This window comes from Anopheles arabiensis, chromosome 3 (assembly GCF_016920715.1).
Source record: "Anopheles arabiensis isolate DONGOLA chromosome 3, AaraD3, whole genome shotgun sequence".
NCBI classification, from domain to species: domain Eukaryota; kingdom Metazoa; phylum Arthropoda; class Insecta; order Diptera; family Culicidae; genus Anopheles; species Anopheles arabiensis.
This window is the reverse complement of record NC_053518.1, coordinates 93,576,567-93,596,077: the sequence shown is the minus strand read 5'-3', so window position 1 is coordinate 93,596,077 and position 19,511 is coordinate 93,576,567. Positions and strand designations below refer to the sequence as shown.

General features: G+C 47.8%; 4 protein-coding genes across 6 annotated transcripts in view; 2 read left to right on the top strand and 2 right to left on the bottom strand.

Annotated features, from left to right (window-relative positions):
- The window catches only part of LOC120901308 (G1/S-specific cyclin-D2), a 37,253-nt gene extending 32,913 nt beyond the window's left edge, over window positions 1–4,340 (top strand). For all 3 annotated transcript variants that reach the window (XM_040309133.1, XM_040309135.1, XM_040309134.1), the window contains exon 5: window positions 2,896–4,340. In XM_040309133.1, the coding sequence (XP_040165067.1) occupies window positions 2,896–3,269 (374 nt within the window). In that variant the 3' untranslated portion in view covers window positions 3,270–4,340. The remainder of the gene's footprint in view (window positions 1–2,895) is intronic.
- A 5,485-nt stretch (window positions 4,341–9,825) lies between these two features.
- LOC120900419 (helicase POLQ-like) lies at window positions 9,826–14,260 on the top strand. Its single transcript, XM_040307391.1, has 5 exons — window positions 9,826–10,409; window positions 10,491–13,165; window positions 13,235–13,618; window positions 13,685–13,819; window positions 13,889–14,260. Exons 1-5 carry the CDS (start codon window positions 10,043–10,045, stop codon window positions 13,958–13,960), a joined length of 3,633 nt encoding a protein of 1,210 aa, XP_040163325.1. The 5' UTR covers window positions 9,826–10,042; the 3' UTR covers window positions 13,961–14,260.
- Window positions 14,193–16,350, bottom strand: LOC120900424 (cytochrome P450 9e2-like). The gene is made up of 2 exons (XM_040307399.1): window positions 16,036–16,350; window positions 14,193–15,708 (listed from the first exon to the last, which is right to left on the bottom strand). Exons 1-2 carry the CDS (start codon window positions 16,245–16,247, stop codon window positions 14,334–14,336), a joined length of 1,587 nt encoding a protein of 528 aa, XP_040163333.1. The 5' UTR covers window positions 16,248–16,350; the 3' UTR covers window positions 14,193–14,333.
- A 650-nt stretch (window positions 16,351–17,000) lies between these two features.
- On the bottom strand, window positions 17,001–19,327 carry LOC120900421 (probable cytochrome P450 9f2). The gene is made up of 2 exons (XM_040307393.1): window positions 19,008–19,327; window positions 17,001–18,552 (listed from the first exon to the last, which is right to left on the bottom strand). Exons 1-2 carry the CDS (start codon window positions 19,217–19,219, stop codon window positions 17,127–17,129), a joined length of 1,638 nt encoding a protein of 545 aa, XP_040163327.1. The 5' UTR covers window positions 19,220–19,327; the 3' UTR covers window positions 17,001–17,126.
- Between the last annotated feature and the right edge of the window lie 184 nt (window positions 19,328–19,511).

Genomic DNA, 19,511 nt, shown 5'->3' with positions numbered 1-19,511 from the left:
TGGGCAGCTGGTGTACGCGCGCGATAGTAGACAAGTTTCTCCATCGAACGTCATCTGTCCATGTCCCCCATCACTGCCGGCAGGCGACGACCGGATATCTTTTAAATGCCCCTTCAGCGTCATGCAAGATTCGGGGGTTTGTTGTGTGATGTGTGTTGTTTTGCAATACTTTGACGCTTCGGGAAGAGTGCAACGCCGCAGTGCAACACAGTTGTGTTATCATCGTTTCTCTCGACTCGTGTGTTGTATTCCAAGTGCATTCCTGTACATACACGGATAAGATAGTATAACATAGAACGAGAGAGAGAGAGCGAGGAAGGAGGTAGATGTAGAGGGAGTAAGCTCATACACTCACACACGACGTTGCAAGCAAATCCGATTCGACGAAATCGTTGGAGAATTTTGCACTTTTTGTTGCGCTGGCCTGGAAGTATGAGAGAGGACGCGGGACCGCCGCGTACACGATGGCGTAATTAGACTCAGTTTTTTTGCTTGTTTTCATTGCACACTGAGGGGGGAAGAATAGCCACCACCGCCGCCTACGTAATCCGATATACTTCCGCCCCGAAGGAAACGACGATAGTCGTCGTCGTCATCATCGCCGTCCGCTGGGTTAAACCCCTTTTCTTGAGCAACTGCTGACCGGCGCACATGTGAAATATGTAACATTCTTTCGCTCGCACCGCGATTGAGTAAAAGAATATTCATTTCTTTTGCTTTTGCTACTCCTCTCTCCCTCACATGTCTCCCGTGTACGGGGAAGGGTCTGTCTGTGCTGTAAAATGATTCCTTTTGCTGTTGTGGAGGAATTTGTGTTTTGTTTAAATTTCCATGCACAATACTCTACCGCTTGCTTGCTGGCCTCTGGCAGGCAGGGCTGCATTCCAATTTGATGGCGGTGGTGATGGTGGTGGTGGCGATGATGGCAACGGCGCATGTAATTTGCTGCGCCTCATTGCCGGGGGAATTTTATTGGGTGTTGATTTTTGCCGTCTTTGTGTTTGGTTTCCCCTTTTTGTGTGTTGCAATTAGGGGTTTTTTTCGGTGGTTTCATGATCCTGTGTGTGCGCGCGCGCGCTGACGCCAAACAAACAACTTCAATGCAAGGGAAGGCACGGTTTTGCAGGACAAGCAGCATGTGCGAGAAGGATATGTTAGGGAGATATCATAAAAAGGAATAAAAACTCCGGAAAGCAAGAGGAGAACAGTGTGTGTGCTGTGCAATAAGCGTTGCAATCCGAGAAAAGATTGTAAATGCCGCGCTTCAAAGAAGCTTTCAAACGTTTGCTGCGTCTCCTGTGCCACAATAAAATCGGCTCGCTTTGTGTGATCTGCGCCGGAATCTGAAACCCAAAATGAGCAAAGCAATGTTTAATTTTGCGTTGCAAAGCCTTCGGTTAACAACTACTGCGTGTGTGTGTGCCACACAGGATCAACTCAGTTGGTGGAGCGAAGAAAAGGGCGAGCAAAAGGGGGAAACCCGAACGGTGCAAGAATGACCCTGGGCAGGATTTTATAAACTTCCCATCCTCTAACTGGTTATGTTGTTGCATTAAGGATTTGCTCGTCGTTAGGGAAGGTTTATGATCCTCGCTACGAACGACGAGCCCGCAATAAATCGCCGGCAAATAAACAATTGCCGCAAATGAATCCAAAAACCGTACCGAAATGTGTTCGGAAAAGTGCGTTGTTTTCGGCTGTGTGCTGTTGTGCACTCGTTTCGATTGATTATTTTTATTTACCCTTTAAATTATGGGTGCAATTGTGTGTTTATGCGTGATATTTTAGCATGCGTTCTGTTGAGGCGGCCTTGTGCGTACGATCCGGTGATATTATGATGCACCGGATGCTGCTGCGCAGTGTTAATTTTGGTCTAGCGTTTAAAATTTTCCAACATTTGCTTTGGGAGTGTTTTGTTCCACTCACACACGTGTGCGTTTTTGGTGTTCTTCTACGAAGGACGAGAGTGAGGTAGAGATGCGAATGAAAAAGAGAGGAGCTTCTTCGACGAGTGCAATTCAAACAAATAGAAATCTTTTTGGCTCTGTATATACAGTTTACGGGCGAAGGATGGGAAAAACGAACTTCATCCTGCAGCCAAAACAAAGTGCGGCTCTTGCACTAGCTTCGTAAAGCGAAAAGGTCTATTTATTGTCCATGTAGAACGATCCTTTCCGTTGCCTATGTGTGTGTTTGTATTTTGGTGTGGAGTGTTTTTTGCTTGTCTCTGCAAGAAAACGACGAACCGAAGCTTGCTTGCAGAAAGCCTGCCGAGAAATTTGAGCAGAAGAAAAACAATCCGAAATATCCTGCAAAACCTAACCATATCCCCCTGCTTTCAAGAGAGCAGAGAAGGTACGAGCGAAATGAAATCGAAGAACAACATCATCTTGGTTTGGTGTGTGTGTAGTGTGGTGTTGTGCCGCTGCATTTCCTTTCGGTTGACGGCAGAGATAATGTAAGATGGATGGTCACGGTTGCATGGTGCGCTTAAGGATTGCACAGAAAACATTCCCGCAAAGATTTGATGGTTCATCAGCAGCAGCAGAACTATTCCCGAGGTGCATCTTCGTCTTCGTTCTCAAGGTTTTGTTCTGTTTAATGTTTAGTTTTTGCTTTCACTGTGTCGTCGTCTACCTGAGTAAAGAGGCGATCTCTCGGATACAGGGCGCAGCGGTGAGAAGAGCTTTTGAGTAGAAAAGAGGCACAAAATATGATTGTATCGATGTTGTGACCCATTAGCCATTGGCAAAATCTCAGCATTATTGTTCAGCTCCATGGCTTTATCCCAAACTTCCTGTGTTACATTTACCTGCGAGATTGTTACTACATCATCATTTTGTACGATTGTCACTAACGCGTGTATTTGCTTCTCCTTCTCCCTCATTCACACAGAAACCATCTTCATGCAAGTGGAACCATCGCTGCTGGCCGTTTCCTGCATCGCGTCGGCCACCCGCGGCCTGAACGTATCGACCAAGCTCGCCGTCGGCTACGACCTCTGCCGGCTGACGATGCACGAACTGGAAAAGATCGACCTGATCGTGAAGATCATCGAGGACATTGTGGCGCGCGAGATTGCGGACAAGCAGTGCCAGCAGCAGCAGGTCGCCCAGCAGCAGGCACAGCTCGCCGCTGCCGGCAGCAGCTGTAAGGAGCAGTACCAGCAGGCTCCCCAGAAGCTGGCCAGCGCCAGCAACAGTACCGGCGGGGCACCCCAGCAACAGCAACCGGAAACGCCCACGGACGTACAGTTCATCTACTTCTAAACTCTTTCGGATGAGAGAGAGCGAGAGAGTGTGTGTGTGTGTCTTTCGGAGGGAAAGGAGACGAAGAAGATGCTCCTTGTAATACACATCGTAAGCACAAATGCAATATCTCTTCAATCACTTCTTCGTGCGCATACATATACAGAGCAACAATCCCCCGGCGCGCCACACACTGCAAAGAAGAAGCGCGTTTCCTTTTTTGGCGAGAATCGAACATCGGAACATCGTGCTGTCGTCGTCGTTGCGGATGAGTATGATTTTAATGGAGCCATAACAAATCTAACCTCCTTTCCATACAATGGACTGGTGGACGGATCGCTTTTTAGCAAGGGTGTGTGTGCAGCAGTAGGGTTCATAGTGTAGCAACGAGCTTAGAAAGAGAGAAGCGGGAAGGAAGCGAGATGTGTTAGGCATTTAGAGCGCGGCGATGAAGTTGACCAAAAATATCGAAGGATTTCACAGAAAACGCAGAAAACAAACAGAAAAAATAGGCATGCATACATATAAATGTGGCATTTGTATAGAGGCAGCAACGCACACACACACTGTGCTGCTACGTGCTGATATGGGTAGTCGATAAGCTTTATCCTATTCTCCAATCAACCTCAGCCTCCATCCCCTTTTTGAGAGACTGACCTTCTTTCCACGCGGACATGTTCACTAGTTATGTAGGATTTGGAGAAGAGGGAGAGGGCCCCCACTCTGTTGTTGGCCTAGTTTCTTCTTCTTATTTTTTTTTTTGTAAATATTAGTATAAATAGTTAAGAACTTCCACCACCTTTACACACACAATCCCCCAATCCCTCGCCGCGTCCCCCATTCTTCATATCATCTTCTTCCTTTTGCCGCGCGATCTTGTTTTCCCTTAGCGCCGGTGTTAGTGTGTGGGCTCTCGCCTCATATGCGTCGTGCGCGCTATATTTTTTAATCAGTTCTTATTGATACCGAGTTACAAGAATTCTTATACACCATTTTTTTTCGCGTTTGTTTGCTCTGTTCGATTCTATTGAAGCTGTTGAAAATTGAAAAAGGAAAACAAAAACGAAGAGAAAACCCATGCAAACGTTTTCACACATGTTTTTTTGTGTTACTATGTATATGAATCGTCAACCAACACCGCTCCGTTATCGTTTTTCAATAGGTTTTTTTTTTGTTGTACATACTTACTACCTTCTCCGCGCGTTGGCGAGCCACTCACGAGCGGCGTGCGTGTGCGCGCGCGCGGGTTCCGCTCCCAAGAACTGCGCCGCGCTCGTGATATCACGATAACGCGGGCGCGACAATGTACAACACATATGTTTGTTTGCGACAAAGTGCGAAAGAGAGAGAGAGAGAGAAATAAGACAGCACAAGTGAGGAAAGGAAAGGCCCTTGGTGTGGGGAGAAAGTCAATACGTGCGCATTGCGCACACACTTGCGCGCCGTGCTACCTACCATACACACATAACACAGAACACCCGATAGCATTTAAAGGGACACACAGACTGAACTGGAGGAGAAATATCCATCTCTCACCATCCACCACTAGAGCTTACACTTCCACACACACACACCCCCTTTTGACGTATAACAGTTCCGATAGCACCTTGGTGGTGCGGCACAGAAACGCCACCCTATACAAAAGATAAGGAAAAGCAGTAAGAGAGGAATGGAGGGAGCGAGAGTTGCGTTGCATTTCGGTAGTCGTGGAGAAGAAGCAGAAACGCTGATAGGAAGTTGGCACTGTTTTTCTTTATCTTAGGGCTGATGGAGAGGGAACGGTGCTGTCGCCACTCTTTCGTAGAACGCGCCCCAGAAGGTGTTGCGGATATCCGTGATCGAGCGACGGCCCGGTCACCACCAGTGTGTGCGCTTCGACCGATCACCTTCCCCCCCCCCCATCATCCCTATCCCCCTACCCCCTGTGCTTTGTCACCACGTGGTGGTGTGGGATATTGCTGTCAAATGTAAATATTAGGGCCATCTGCGACAATGCAATACCTTACACACGCGGGTGTAGAAAAGGGAAGGGGGAACAACAGGCAGGAGAGAGGGCGAGTGCGCGACACATCATCAATGAACTAGATCTAGCATATTACGAGCGCGCGCACAGCGAGGAAAATTCCACGTACCTTCATGCGGCCAACTACATCATGACATGCTGTTGGCGCTTTTTTTATTTCATTCTTTTGTTTTACTCTTCATCTAGCAGATCAAGAGACACTTTATTTTTTTTTTTACTTTATTGTTCTTTCGATCAATTTTTGGTATTATTCAATCATGTACTGAAGCTGTTACGTTTTTCTTACCATTTATATATTGACTGTTTATTATTTTTTTCCATTCATTGCTGTTTTTTGGACGCAACTGTTTTTACAAGTTCCGTTAGTTTGAAGATCATGCCCGATCAGCTGTTTTTTTGTATCTTGCAAATTTTGGGAAAAACACGTTTCAATAGGGAAAAGGGAATGTTAGAGAGTGGTAAAGAGAGGGGGGAAAGAGGTAAAAGATAAAAGTAAAGGAAAAATACAAAAAAAAAACAAAAACAAAACGGAAACCACATACGCTTTTGAGATGATAAGTAGTTGAAAAATATGGTGCGTCACCATGCGCGTTAAATTCTACACAGTAGTAAGGGGTAGTAGGGCATACTGTAGAGAGAGAGAGAGAGAGAGAGAGAGAGAGAGAGAGAGAGAGAGAGAGAGAGAGAGAGAGAGAGAGAGAGAGAGAGAGAGAGAGAGAGAGAGAGAGAGAGAGAGTTCTTCAAGGGAGGGGTGAGGAAAAACTAGTGTGTTGGTGTGTGTGGTCCGGGGTCAGTAGAAAACCGAGGGAAAACACACACAACACACTCTCGCTGTTTTGTGTCTATTTTTTATGCACCTTTCGCCATGCTCTCCGTGTTCTTCTCCCGCCGTGCGTTGTTGTTGTCCGGTGCATGTTGTTGCATCATGTTCTGTCCTTCTGTTGTTCTTCTGTGCCGCCCCCGGGGGGACGGGACGACGACACCCATTATCATTCATCCCCGAAGTACGAAGTACGAAGGAGGAAATGGTGTAGAAAAGGAAAGTGGAGAAAAAGGTGCATCGAATGCGCAGTGCTCCAGTTTTTTTAAGGCACGATAAGGGCACATCGACACACTGAAGCCCTAGGGTTCTGTTCATGAATGCCCACACATATAACCATATCAATCAAAACCCGCTTGCACCTGACCAAATTGAATCTGTTTTTGGCTCTCTGGTGGTAAAGCTTTTGGTTTAAACAGTACTGTAAATCTGTTTTCATTTTTCGGTTTAAACTGCTGTTGTCGTGTGTGTTCTACTTCAGGAGTGGTAGAAGCTGCACATCCATCTTTTCTACTTATTTATTTACATACAAATCTTGAAGATTACGAAAACACGGAGAGGGAAGGAAAAAGGAATAAAAATTGCACACTGCACACAAACAAACGGTTGCGAGAATGAGGGAGGGGAGGGACTTACAGAGAGCGATAAAACTAGCGATAGCAAACAAAAAAAGCGGATAAATAATGAAACAAACTAAACGGAAATATAACCACTAGTTAAAACAGAAAACGAAAGACTACAAAAGACTAAAAGGAGTGGAAAATGGAAAGGAGGTGAACGGAGGGAGGATCAATGCAAAACAGAACGGTGCCCATTTTTGTTTATAATTATAAAACATGGAGAGAGAGAGAAAGCGTGGGAAGAAAATTGTATGTTACGTTAGAGTTAAATTTTTATTGCCAAAGAGAAGTAGTAAGTGTCGCATGTAAGCCTAGCCTAGTGGACAGGGAGAAGAGAAAGATAGTGGGAGGAGAGACAAGGGGACGAAGAGCAAGAGGGGAATGAATGAATCCACCACTAAGAGAGATGGTAACTACTTAGCAAGAGAAGAAAAGGGGGAAAACAGATTTCGTAGTAAGAAGAAAGCGCGCACCCACTTACACACATACTCTAGCACAAACATACGCACATCATCTCTCTCCAGCACATTGATAGAAAGGAGAATACAAAACAAAAAAACAAGATAACAACTTTTACACCAACCAGTAGTAACACCAGTTCGAGCGATGCCATTACAACAAACATTAACAGTACATTAAAGAAAAGGCGATAAATAACACACTTAGGCATTAAGTTACAAACAAACAAAACAATCGAGTTCAGATAGATTTCAAGAAGAATTTGGTGAACACAAAGCGACATGAACCAGTAAAAAACATTATAATCAATAAGCACAGAAATTCTCGGCTCCCCTCGTGTGTGATTGAGAGAGAGAGGGGAATGAAGGGATAGCGGGGGGGGGGAGTACGATCCCCCATCCCCGACCGGAACCGGTCGCGTACATTGCGCACCACCACCCCACACAACACTCTCTCTCACACACATTGGAGAGCATAAAGCACGCGAGACTTATTGTTTAGAGCAGATCTCATTACTAGCAAGGGTTAAGATTTTGAAGAAAAAAAAAGAAACAACAACAATATACTAATTGTAGTAGAAGTAGAAAACGGTATTTAGAACACACTAAAAGAAAGGATTAGAAAGGATTCAGCGAACATGCAAAACAACAACACAACACAGCACAGGTTGGGGTGGTGTGTACTTCGTCTCCTGGGTTAAGGATGTACATAGGGCAGATATTAGAGAGAATGGGATAGAGCGATAGAGCGAATGAATGCGAGCGAGAGAGAGAGAGAGAGTGAAAGGGAATGAGCGAACGATAGTGGAAAACCTTAGCACCTAAAAACAAGAATTAATGACTAAGCGATCGTGTGTTTGGTGTTGCATTTTAGCGTGGTAAGGAAGCTAGCATTTCCTATGCGAGGGACGAAACAAAACACACATACAAAATAAGTGGAAGCGAGCGCGCGCACACCATCAACCTACTTAAAATGAGGGGGCGGAAACAAAGTTTTTGAAGGAAAATGAAGTTTTTTTTGCATTATTGAGACATTTTTTTCTTTTTCTTTTTCGGTAATGATCTGTTTTGGAAACGACTTTTTCGTATTATGCTTCTTTTTTATTTCTTTGTTTCTTTTGACAAAAAATTCCATCTTTTTTTTGTTAATCTAGTCTTAAATAAGAGAATTTATATTAATTTATACGATCATAACAAAAACGAACACCAAAACCAAATTGTCAGCACACAAACAGCAACGAAATAACGCGAAAGTAGCAGCCAGCATTTCAACACACAGAGTCTTTAGGAAGAATAGAGTGAGAGAGAGAGACCCTAAACTATTTATAGTTGTCCGATTTTTAGATATCAACTAGAAGAGAGCATAACAGCATAAAACAATCGATAAACGGAGATGATACACAAAACAAACACACAACGAAAGCTGAACTATACTATTTTGTACACACTATTAAGTTTTAAGTACTGTGTCTGATCAATGTTTCCGCGCATCCAGGGGAAAGGCAAATCAGAATTGCGTCGTGGGAGTGTGGGGTAAATCACGCAATTTCGTAGAGCAGCAGCAGCAGCAGCAGCAGCAGGAACGGTGCATTTATATATTACGTGAAACACAAGATTTCTGCCACCACCACGTTGGTTTTTGTGGGGTGCGTTTATTTTTCCACTAGTTTTTCATTTGTTGTTGATAATGTAAACCGTTAACACACACTGCTTTGTCGCGTCGCTGCTCGGTGCGTGCACGGTGCCCTAGGTTAGTTATGCTTACTACTCTATTATAAGGACCGAGAAATGATTATGAATAAAAGAAAAAAAGATGAATTCCTACACGAATTAACCGACTCTCGTCATCGTCATCATATGTAAAATGGTTTCCCGATAAAGTGTAGTGTTTGCTTGTATAGAAACGCATATTTGTGTACAGTACGCGTCGAACCCCCTACAAATGGTCCAGAAAGAGCCTTCTTTATGCGCACAGGTGCCGATAATAGTAGCGTCTCTCTGTATGCCGTATGTGGTTTCAACTTAGGGAAAGTCGAAGAATACGCTTGCTTGATAGCATGTTAGAAAACAGTCTTGCGTCGACCGTTTACGCTTTAAATATGTAATCGTGTTTACAGGAAGTAATCCCGTTTATATCTCTTATTTTGTTCACGAATGATAAAAGCTGAGAAAATAAACTGTAATTATAAAGGATATTTTGTATTTTGTTTTTGTGCTTCTTTTGTTAAACTCGGTTGAGAACAGCACAATCATGGTGTCGTATTGCTATTCTGCTGTTGAAAGTTCACCCTGCTCCATTTTCAACGGTCATATTGAAACTAAATTCAAATAATGCATTCAAAACGGTCATTTTGAAATTAATGCTTTGGTGAAATATTTCATAACCTGAAATGTTTCGACATTGTTGCATGCGCGATGCTGCGCAACATGATCACGAAAATGAACCAAACTTTTTTTTCGTTTCCTCAACTAAAGTGTTTGTTCAAAAAAGTATTGATTAACGAAAAATATTTTTCCAAACACGTCGACAACAAATAAATAAACCTTTTGAAACTTTTTGCGATAATGAAAATAAAATGTCCTTTGTGCCGATGAACCATATTCCACCGTGATCGATCGTGACAGCTGTCAGGCGTTGCTTCCAATTACCAGTACCCCACGCAGGGTACCCCGCATCACCAAACAGACCAAACAATGCCATTTTCCCTTTCCCACACATTCGTAAACAACTAAAAAACCCGGCAAATGCATGTGTACAGTTCTAATTTAATTTACAATGTACAGTAGACATTGCGCACACCATGTAATTTGTGTACAGTGAGTGTTTTTTGTTTCCTTTGTATATAATTTGTGACCAAAGTGCCTGATAGATCATGTCGCGAAGCGCACCCAAGCTGGGCAACCGGAGCTTCCGTGTTCCGGCCGGTCCACCACCGAAAGCGCGCCGGGGGTTGCAACCATTGGAGCACCATCATCCGAGTCAAGCGGCGAGCAACTTCCGGGCGCCGGTTGCGGTGAGGACGAGCAAGCGGAAAGACGATGCCACCAGCAGCAGTAGCGTCCAGCTGATGGACATGGACAACACGCTGTTCAATGCCGTGGATTTGGATAGTATCGAGCAGCAGATTAAACCGCCGCCAGCTGCCAAAGAAGCACCCGGCTCACCGTCGCTCCTTGCGTCGCGCGTTACTCAGAGCCAAATGAAGAAAGAACACGGCAAACGATCACATTCGTTTGGAGGTATTTGCTTTTTGTCGTATGACCGCATTTGGTTGTCTAGTTAGCTAATCGAATATTCAACCCCAACTCCCATCCCAACAGTGATCGAGGAGAAACTGGTCGCCAGTACGCCGAAGCGCCGAAAATCGACGGCTGCCGGACGGCCCATTCTCGTACTGCAGATGAGCATGGACGGGCCGGATCAGGAGGAGGGCGAGCGGGATGCAAACGGGTCCGCTGCCAGTCGGTCCCCGACGAAGGACAGTGGTTGCTCCGAGCGAAGAACCAACACCGGGTTCGAGGACGATGAAGACGAGGACTATCTGCTCGATGTGGTGATACCGTGCGGTCAGCAGGAAACGAGCACCGATCAGTTCATCCGGGACAAGATGCGTCGGCTCAGTAACGTGCACACGGCCTCACAAGTAGCACTGGGGCAAATGCTGGAGGACGACGCATTCGAGGTGTTTACAAACCATGCCATCTGTTCCCAGTACATGCGGCTGGATCAGTCCGTCGTGGACGAGGCCTCGGAAAAGATCGATCCAATACTGGGTTCGCAGATCGGGCGGAATGGTGTGGGTCGCCCGTCATCACCGAACACACCAGCGCGGGACGTAACGGACAGCCAGCAGCACCGGTTGCAGGTGAGCGAAGTGCAGCGGATTTTCGAAAACTGCGAACGAACGCTGCTCGATCTGACGAACATTGCACCGGACGGAGGTGGCTCGCAGCCGCGGATATCGTCCAGCCTGGCAGCGATTAACTGGGACGAGGAGATCCACCACACGACCGCTCTTCTGCCGATGGCGGTTGGAATGGGACCACCGCCTGGCAACGGTGCGCCCCGGGTTTCCTCGCTCTTCCTGGAGAAGGGTCCATTTTTTGGGTTACCAAACACCGTCCGACGCATCTTGCGGGACTTTCGCGGGATCGACGATCTGTACGACTGGCAGCGCGAGTGTTTGGCGCTGCCCGCCATACAGGAGCGGCGGAATCTCATCTACGCGCTGCCCACGAGCGGTGGAAAGACGCTGGTCGCCGAGATACTGATGCTGCGCGAGGTTATCTGCCGGCTGCGTAATGTTATCTTCATCGTGCCGTACGTCTCGCTGGCGCAGGAGAAAATGATCGCGCTCAGCCCGTTCGCGCTGGAGCTACAGTTCCTGCTGGAGGAGTACAGCGGGGGCAAGGGGCAGTGTCCACCGAGGAAGCGTCGCAAAAAGAACACCATTTTTGTGTGCACGATCGAGAAGGCGCTGCTGCTGCTGGACTCGTTGGTGGAGGTTGGGCGGGCGAACGAGATCGGGCTGATCGTGATCGACGAGCTGCACATGATTGGGGAGCAGCGGCGCGGTGCCTGTCTAGAGATGATGATCACCAAGGTGCAGGTGCTGCGGGCTGGCATACAGATCGTGGGCATGAGCGCTACGATCGGCAATCTGACGGAGGTGGCCCGCTTCATGCTGGCCGACGTGTACAGCCGCGATTTTCGGCCCGTCGAGCTGAAAGAGTTCGTCAAGTGTGGGGACGATCTGTACGCGGTGCGCAGCAAGGGGCAGGCCGATGGTGGTTCGGCGGAGAACGTGTTCGGCGAGAAGCGTGCCCTCGAGTTCGCGGACTGCTCCGAGGAGTTGCGCCGACTCGATACCGACCATGTGGTGCGGCTGATCCTGGAAGTGATCCCGGAAAGCTCCTGTCTGGTGTTTTGTCCCACGAAAAGCAAGTGTGAAAGTTTGTGCGCGTTGCTGGCGAACCATCTTCCGGCCCGGCTGGCGGAACATCGGGCAGAGGAGAAGGAACAGATCATACGATCGCTCAAGGAGGACGGTTCGATCGCGCCGGTGCTGCCGCAAGCGTTCCGTGTCGGTGTCGCCTATCATCATGCCGGCTTAACGCAGGACGAGCGGCGCACGATCGAGGATGCCTACCGTGCTGGAATCCTGTCGCTGATCGTTTGCACCTCTACACTGGCAGCGGGAGTTAATCTGCCAGCGAAGCGAGTCATCATACGCTCCCCTTACATAGGCAACAGCTTCCTGTCGCTCAGCCGCTACAAGCAGATGGTGGGACGGGCGGGACGAGCCGGATTCGGAGAAACCGGTGAGTCGATCCTGATCTGCGCCCAGCGCGACATCCCGCAAGTGTGCGAGATGCTGTGCGCTCCGATGGACATTGCCGAATCTGCGCTGATTGCGGACGATCGGGCGTACTTTAAGTCGCTCATACTGAGTGCCATTGGGCTGGATCTGTGTGAGAGTCGGGATGCGTTGCAGGCGCTGGTGCGCTGCACTTTGCTGGCCCAGCAGGCCGAACGCCGTTCGATCGATCTGGAAGCAGTTACGGATGAAACGATCGTACAGCTGTACCAGGGCAACGCGATCAAGGCGCGGCATGATAGCTGTTTGCGCAATCCACCCAACATGCTGGTGGAAATTGGCACGGGCGTGGAGGAGGACAGAAGTCCGACCAAGACGGGAAGCTGCGCACCGTACGATGGTGCTGCAGGGCCGACGTTCGTGCGGGTACACAAGGCGGCCGCCCATCCGGGCAAGGTGATCAAGACGATCCAGCGAACAAGCCCGCTGGAGGTGAATCGACTCGGCAAGGCGGCAATAAGGGCGGGTTTCAATATGGAGAAAGCGGTACGGTTCTACGACGAGATGAAGGTGCTCGGCGAACGGTTGTGTGTGTTGGACGAGTACGATCTGCTGCATCTAATACTGCTTGAGGACGGTCGGGAGGTGCAGCTGAAGCCGGATGACTTTATCGTGCTGGTAAGACCGAACTGAGAAGGTGTTGCAACATACTTCTAATTCGGCTTCTCTATCCCAACATTCAAACAGGTTAATCAGCTAACAAACGAGCAGCTGACAATAGCCGAACGGTACGGCATCAACAATGGGCTGATTGCAAAGATTCTCACGCGACGTGTCGCGTCCGGTGACATGGTGTCGAAGATGATGCGCTTCGTTCGCGTGCTGATCGTGCACGAGCTGTGGAAGCAAACGCCCCTCGCAGAAGTGGCCTCCCGGTACCACGTGAATGCCGGATCGCTGCAAACTCTCATGACGAGTACGGCCGGCACAGCGTTCAGTTTGTTGCGCATGTGTGAAGAGATACCGGAACTGTGGGCCTTCAAGCATCTGCTGACGGGCATGACGGAACGGTTGACGCACTACTGCAAGCTGGAATTGCTTCCGCTGCTGACACTGCCCTCGGTGAAGTTGGTAAGCGGCTCGAAGGGTGCGTTGCCATATGGCGTACAGTTTAATGGTATGTTTTTATTAACACAGGGTCGCGCTAGACAACTGTTTCGGGCAGGATACACCACGCTGGCATCAATTGCGCGGGCCACATCGAGGGAACTGGTGGAAACAATCGAACATCTCAACTATCGCGCCGCCAGTCAGTTGATACTCAGTGCAAAGGTAGGGGACATTAGCTGAATATTGCTGAGAAAGTTGTCGTGTTTAAACCGGTTCCGTTGTATTTTACAGGCCAAGTTGTTGGAGGAGGTGGATGCACTCCGCGAACAGGCAGAGGAGTATCTGTCGCAGCTAAACCGTTAATACTTCCTTCCCCACATTTTTCTACACTTTCTCTCAGAAAGACAGAGTAGTGTTAGCTTGAACTGAATGGAATTTAGACAATTGTACTTACTGCCAGTAGAGAATTGTTGTTGATGGGTTAGCCCAAGGCGCCATCCAGCGAGAGAGGACTGACAAGCGCATCGCGCGATCAGCAAAACGTTTGTTTATTGTTGTTGTGAACTGTTTGCTTATTTTTGATAGAACTATTTCATCCAGTGAACTCAGAATGCTTTATTGTAAATAATAAAAAAGGAGCAACACCCATTGTTAGTTGCCTAATTGCTTCTTTTTTTCTTAGTAATGATTAATATCTACAATAGGCTTGCTTCCTAACAGATCTTATGTAGTAGGATCAGTTAGCAGCTTGCTTGCGTGGCCGGAACTCGACAAACACACCCTTTTCGCTGCGCATGCCAGCAAATCCCTTTGCTAGCCGGAGCGGCACTTGCGTGTTCGGTGTGCGTTCGAACGAAAACTCGCGCAACATGTAGTAGATGATGGCCTTCACCTCCATCAGGGCGAACCGAGATCCGATACAGTTGCGCGGTCCAATGCCAAACGGCAGGTACGTGTTCGGATTAATCTTGTCCCGATTTTCCACACTGAATCGTTCCGGATCGAACTTGCTCGGGTTCGGATAGTACTGTGGATCGTGGTGTAAGCCTGCGATCGGGATAAACACTACCGTACCCTTGTCGATGGTAAACTTCAGTCGATCGCCATCATCTACCACGTAGTCTCGCACACACAACCGATCGGTGGCAGGAGCCGGAGCCCACATACGCAGTCCCTCCGACACGACCATGTCCATGTACTGCATGCCTTGTATCGCGTCATAAGTCAATGGACCACCGCTGAGTGCCTTATTCGTTTGAAGGATCTCCTCGTATAGCTTGTCCTGGACATCCCGGTTGACGGTGAGCTCGTAGGCGAGGAACGTAAGACACGTGGAGACAGTATCGAACCCGGCCAGGAAGAAGATCAAGCACTGTGCTATCATTTCCAGCTCGGTCATTTGCATACCCTTGCTTGCCTGTGTCTGGCCCACCTCGGACTCCTCGACAGTGGCGAAACCCTTCACCTCTTCACGCTCCTCCGTTTCACGCTGATGCTTGAGCGCACCCTTGCGAGCCTGCATCAGCAGATGAACCATATCGGGTCGAACAATACCATTGGCATCCAGACAAATCAAATCCAGACTGAATCTGCTCATCAGCTTGGGCAGTAATCGGAAGCCAAGCATTCGGAACATCACAATCGGTCGATTGAACGCCATCATCTTCGTACCGTTAACATAGAAATCATTGTCCGCGTTCTTCAGCGAATCAACCTTGATGCCGAATGCGCACGTGGCTATAACGTCGTTGGCGTACCGCGTAAACACATCTTTCATCTCGTGCTCCCGCGAGCCATCGCCATTGCTGCGGATCTGGTCCTTATAATACTGCGCCATGTTGCTGCTACACTCCACGATCAACTCAAACATTTGACGCATCTTACTTCCTGTAAAGGCGGGACTGAGCGTCGCTCGCATATCGCGCCACTTTTGATCGTTAAGCGACACCAGCGTCTTGCCGAACAGTGCCGTACTGTGTGGATTGTCGTTATTGCCAAACACTGGCCGATGGTTCATGAAGTAGTCAAAGTCTTTCACAGTGATTCGCTTGATTAGCTCCGGATCGCGCACCACAAACATCGGCAGCATTGTGTCCATCATGCCGAAGACTCTGCAAAACGACGAACAATTGGAAGATTGTAAGTAAGTTGCCAATGCATTCCACGACACCGTTTGATTAATGTATCTTTTTTTGTTTATTTTAGGTGATGAAGAAAGTTATGAATGAAGTGATTTGACTAAGAAAAGCCAGTTTAATTTGAAAGAAATCCCATTAGGCCAATCAAACCGAAATCCCACCCTGCGTGTATTCGCGAAAAAAGAAGAATATCACTTAGCTGCATGATCTTGCGTTCCTTTTATCTCGCTCACATGCACAAAGAGATAAAACAACTGCACTGATGGATACACTCTAGCTGCGATGTTACGTGTTACTTACTTCACCAGCGGGTACTTGTTGTAGATGCTGATAACAAAATCGGTGAAAGAAGTCTTCTTCAACAGTAATCGACGCGTACTGCCAAACAGTGGCTCGGTAGCTAAGGATGGTATCGGTTTTTCATGGAAATACTTATTTCCCTTCGTAATGTAGTGGTAGACGAGGCCGAGGATGGCTACCAGCGGCACCAGCACCATTAAATCGATCTCCATCCTGTGCTGGAGAGCTTAGTAGGTACCACTTTTCAGAGATCACTTGTAGGTCGTGTTGTTGTCTGCTAAATTTTGGCGACCAAACTGTACCACTCTCGTGGCAAGTGGGGTCCCTTTTATACCCGTGCAAACTCACTCACACATATGAGTGCAATTTTTAATGAAAACAGTGATTAGATAAGGACCACTGGGAGGAGGTTGGATTCCAAAAATAGCGTCAATTTTGATCATTCAGAAGTAATCGAGCAGCATGACGAGTAGATTGGCAATCAAAAAAATCGAGACGCTAGAAAGTGTCATACCAATCCATTCTCGATTCACTCAGGAATCAGGTGAGTTTAGATCGGACATTTATTTGTTATCTTAATAAGATGTGTTGTTTTATCACTCGAAACAATTACATTTATAAAACGTTCTTCAATGTGCTCAACGCATATGAAGTATCCTGCGTGTGCGTATCCTGCGATATAAAGAGTTTGCGCACCATACATGTGACAGAGTATTTGCATACGTACCGGGAAGGCTTTGCTGATGCTTGGGATAGCTTGGTTGGTTGATGCGACGTAGTACTAAGGGGTTGAATCTGAAGATGGCATTGTACTGGTACCAATTCCAACCATAATCACCATTCACTCATATTCGCTTCGACAATACTGGTTACGATGTTGTTCAAATACCTTCAAATTCAGTAATTCTTTCAAACAGCACTTACGGGTGATTGTGGTGTCACGAAAGGCAAAAGTTCGGAAACTATTCGGTTTAAATTACTTTATAGTAAATTAAAAATTGCATCACTGTCTATTTCCTAAATGCTACTTTATGTTAATACTTTATACCTATTCTCACCAGGCTTGCTTTTGAGGATCTTGCAGCGGAGGATCACTGAGCAGCTTGCTTGCGTGGCCGGAACTCGACAAACACACCCTTTTCGCTGCGCATGCCAGCAAATCCCTTTGCTAGCCGGAGCGGCACTTGCGTGTTCGGTGTGCGTTCGAACGAAAACTCGCGCAACATGTAGTAGATGATGGCCTTCACCTCCATCAGGGCGAACCGAGATCCGATACAGTTGCGCGGTCCAATGCCAAACGGCAGGTACGTGTTCGGATTAATCTTGTCCCGATTTTCCACACTGAATCGCTCCGGATCGAACTTGCTCGGGTTCGGATAGTACTGTGGATCGTGGTGTAAGCCTGCGATCGGGATAAACACTACCGTACCCTTGTCGATGGTAAACTTCAGTCGATCGCCATCATCTACCACGTAGTCTCGCACACACAACCGATCGGTGGCAGGAGCCGGAGCCCACATACGCAGCCCCTCCGACACGACCATGTCCATGTACTGCATGCCTTGTATCGCATCATAAGTCAATGGACCACCGCCAAGTGCCTTATCCGTTTGAAGGATCTCCTCGTACAGCTTGTCCTGCACGTCCCGATTGACGGTGAGCTCGTATGCGAGGAACGTAAGACACGTGGAGACGGTATCGAACCCGGCCAGGAAGAAGATCAAGCACTGGGCTATCATTTCCAGCTCGGTCATCTGCATGCCCTTGCTTGCCTGTGTCTGGCCCACCTCGGACTCCTCGACAGTGGCGAAACCCTTCACCTCTTCACGCTCCTCCGTTTCACGCTGATGCTTGAGCGCACCCTTGCGAGCCTGCATCAGCAGATGAACCATATCGGGTCGAACAATACCATTGGCATCACGCGTTCGCACCGTATCCTTGATGATCTCAGTGAAGAAGACTCTCTGTTCCCGATCAAACAGATCCAGATTGAAGAAGTTCATCAGCTTGGGCAGTAAACGGAAGCCCATCATCCGCAGCATAACGATTGGTCGGTTGAATGCCATCATCTTCTTGCCATTGACGAAGAAGTCGTTTTCCGCGTGCTTCAGCGAATCTACCTTGATGCCGAATGCGCACGTGGCTATAACGTCGTTGGCGTACCGCGTAAACACATCCTTCATCTCGTGCTCCCGCGAGCCAGCGCCATTGCTGCGGATCTGTTCCTTGTAATGCTGGGCCATGTTGCTGCTGCACTCCACGATCAGCTCGAACATTTGGCGCATCTTGCTGCCGGTGAAGGCGGGACTGAGCGTCGCTCGCATATCGCGCCACTTTTGGTCGGTGATTGCAATCAGCGTCTTGCCGAACAGGGCCTCATTATGGGGATCGTCGTTATTGCCAAACACTGGCCGATGGTTCATGAAGTACTCAAAGTCTTTCACTGCGATCCGCTTGAGCAGCTCCGGATCGCGCACCACAAACATCGGCAGCATCGTATCGATCATACCGAACACTCTGTGGGTAGAGAAAGGAGAACCGAAACGATGTTGGTAAGTTGTCTTAAATCAGAATATTTTGTATGAAACTAATAAGACTGTATTTCCTTTCTGATTTCAGGTGGCGTGTTTTGAATAATAGCTTAGTCATGAATGTGAGAACAAGACACTCTCACTACTGAAAACTAATTCGCACATCTGATAAGAATAACATTGAAGACTTGAAGAGGTTTCGAACGTTTTGGAATCTAGATCAAATTAATCTGGCAGTGGTATCATGGACTCCTTTCGACAATGTGGCATCTAGGCTCTATTCCCACCGCTCTAAAGACCACAAATGATCACGTACGGCTTTCGCCAAAAAAGGAACACAACCCGGGCCCGATTGCCCGTTTACTTTATCTCTTTCCGTGTGGCAAATGTGATAAAACAAATAAGCACTGTCGAACCTTCCTTCTTCCCGTTCCGACTTACTTCACCAGCGGGTACTTGTTGTAGATGCTGATAACAAAATCATGGAACGAAGTCTTCTTCATCATCAGCCGCCGCGTACTGCCAAACAGTGGCTCCGCCGCCAACGAGGGTATCGGTTTATCATGGAAATACTTATTTCCCTTCGTAATGTAATGATAGATGAAGCCGAGGATGGCCACCAGCGGCACCAGCACCATCAAACTGATCTCCATCCTGCCCTTGGACGTTCCCTTGCTAGGTCACACACTTCAGGGATCACTTGTAGTTCTTGGGAGATGTACGCTTGTGCAAAATTTACCATCCAACTGAACCGTTCCCGTGGCAAGTGTGGCCTCTTTTATACCTGAACCGGTTTGCACCACACCGCAAACACCGCAAACACGCACACGAGTGTCGCTTTTTTTTTGAGTAATATGTGCGATTAGATAAGGGACGTTTGAGAGGGGGGAGGAAGCTGCGGAAATTATGCGACCCGGGAATTGTCCATCAAATCGTACCGGTGTG

Excerpts from the sequence above, each read along its gene's own strand:
- LOC120900424 (XM_040307399.1), bottom strand. The coding sequence starts at position 16,247 with ATGGAGATCGATTTAATGGTGCTGGTGCCGCTGGTAGCCATCCTCGGC. Across the intron at positions 15,709-16,035 it reads AACAAGTACCCGCTGGTGAA|AGTCTTCGGCATGATGGACA; the intron begins GTAAGTAACACG and ends GTCGTTTTGCAG.
- LOC120900419 (XM_040307391.1), top strand. The coding sequence starts at position 10,043 with ATGTCGCGAAGCGCACCCAAGCTGGGCAACCGGAGCTTCCGTGTTCCG. Across the intron at positions 13,619-13,684 it reads CACTGCCCTCGGTGAAGTTG|GGTCGCGCTAGACAACTGTT; the intron begins GTAAGCGGCTCG and ends TTATTAACACAG. Across the intron at positions 13,820-13,888 it reads AGTTGATACTCAGTGCAAAG|GCCAAGTTGTTGGAGGAGGT; the intron begins GTAGGGGACATT and ends TGTATTTTACAG.
- LOC120900421 (XM_040307393.1), bottom strand. The coding sequence starts at position 19,219 with ATGGAGATCAGTTTGATGGTGCTGGTGCCGCTGGTGGCCATCCTCGGC. Across the intron at positions 18,553-19,007 it reads AACAAGTACCCGCTGGTGAA|AGTGTTCGGTATGATCGATA; the intron begins GTAAGTCGGAAC and ends CTCTACCCACAG.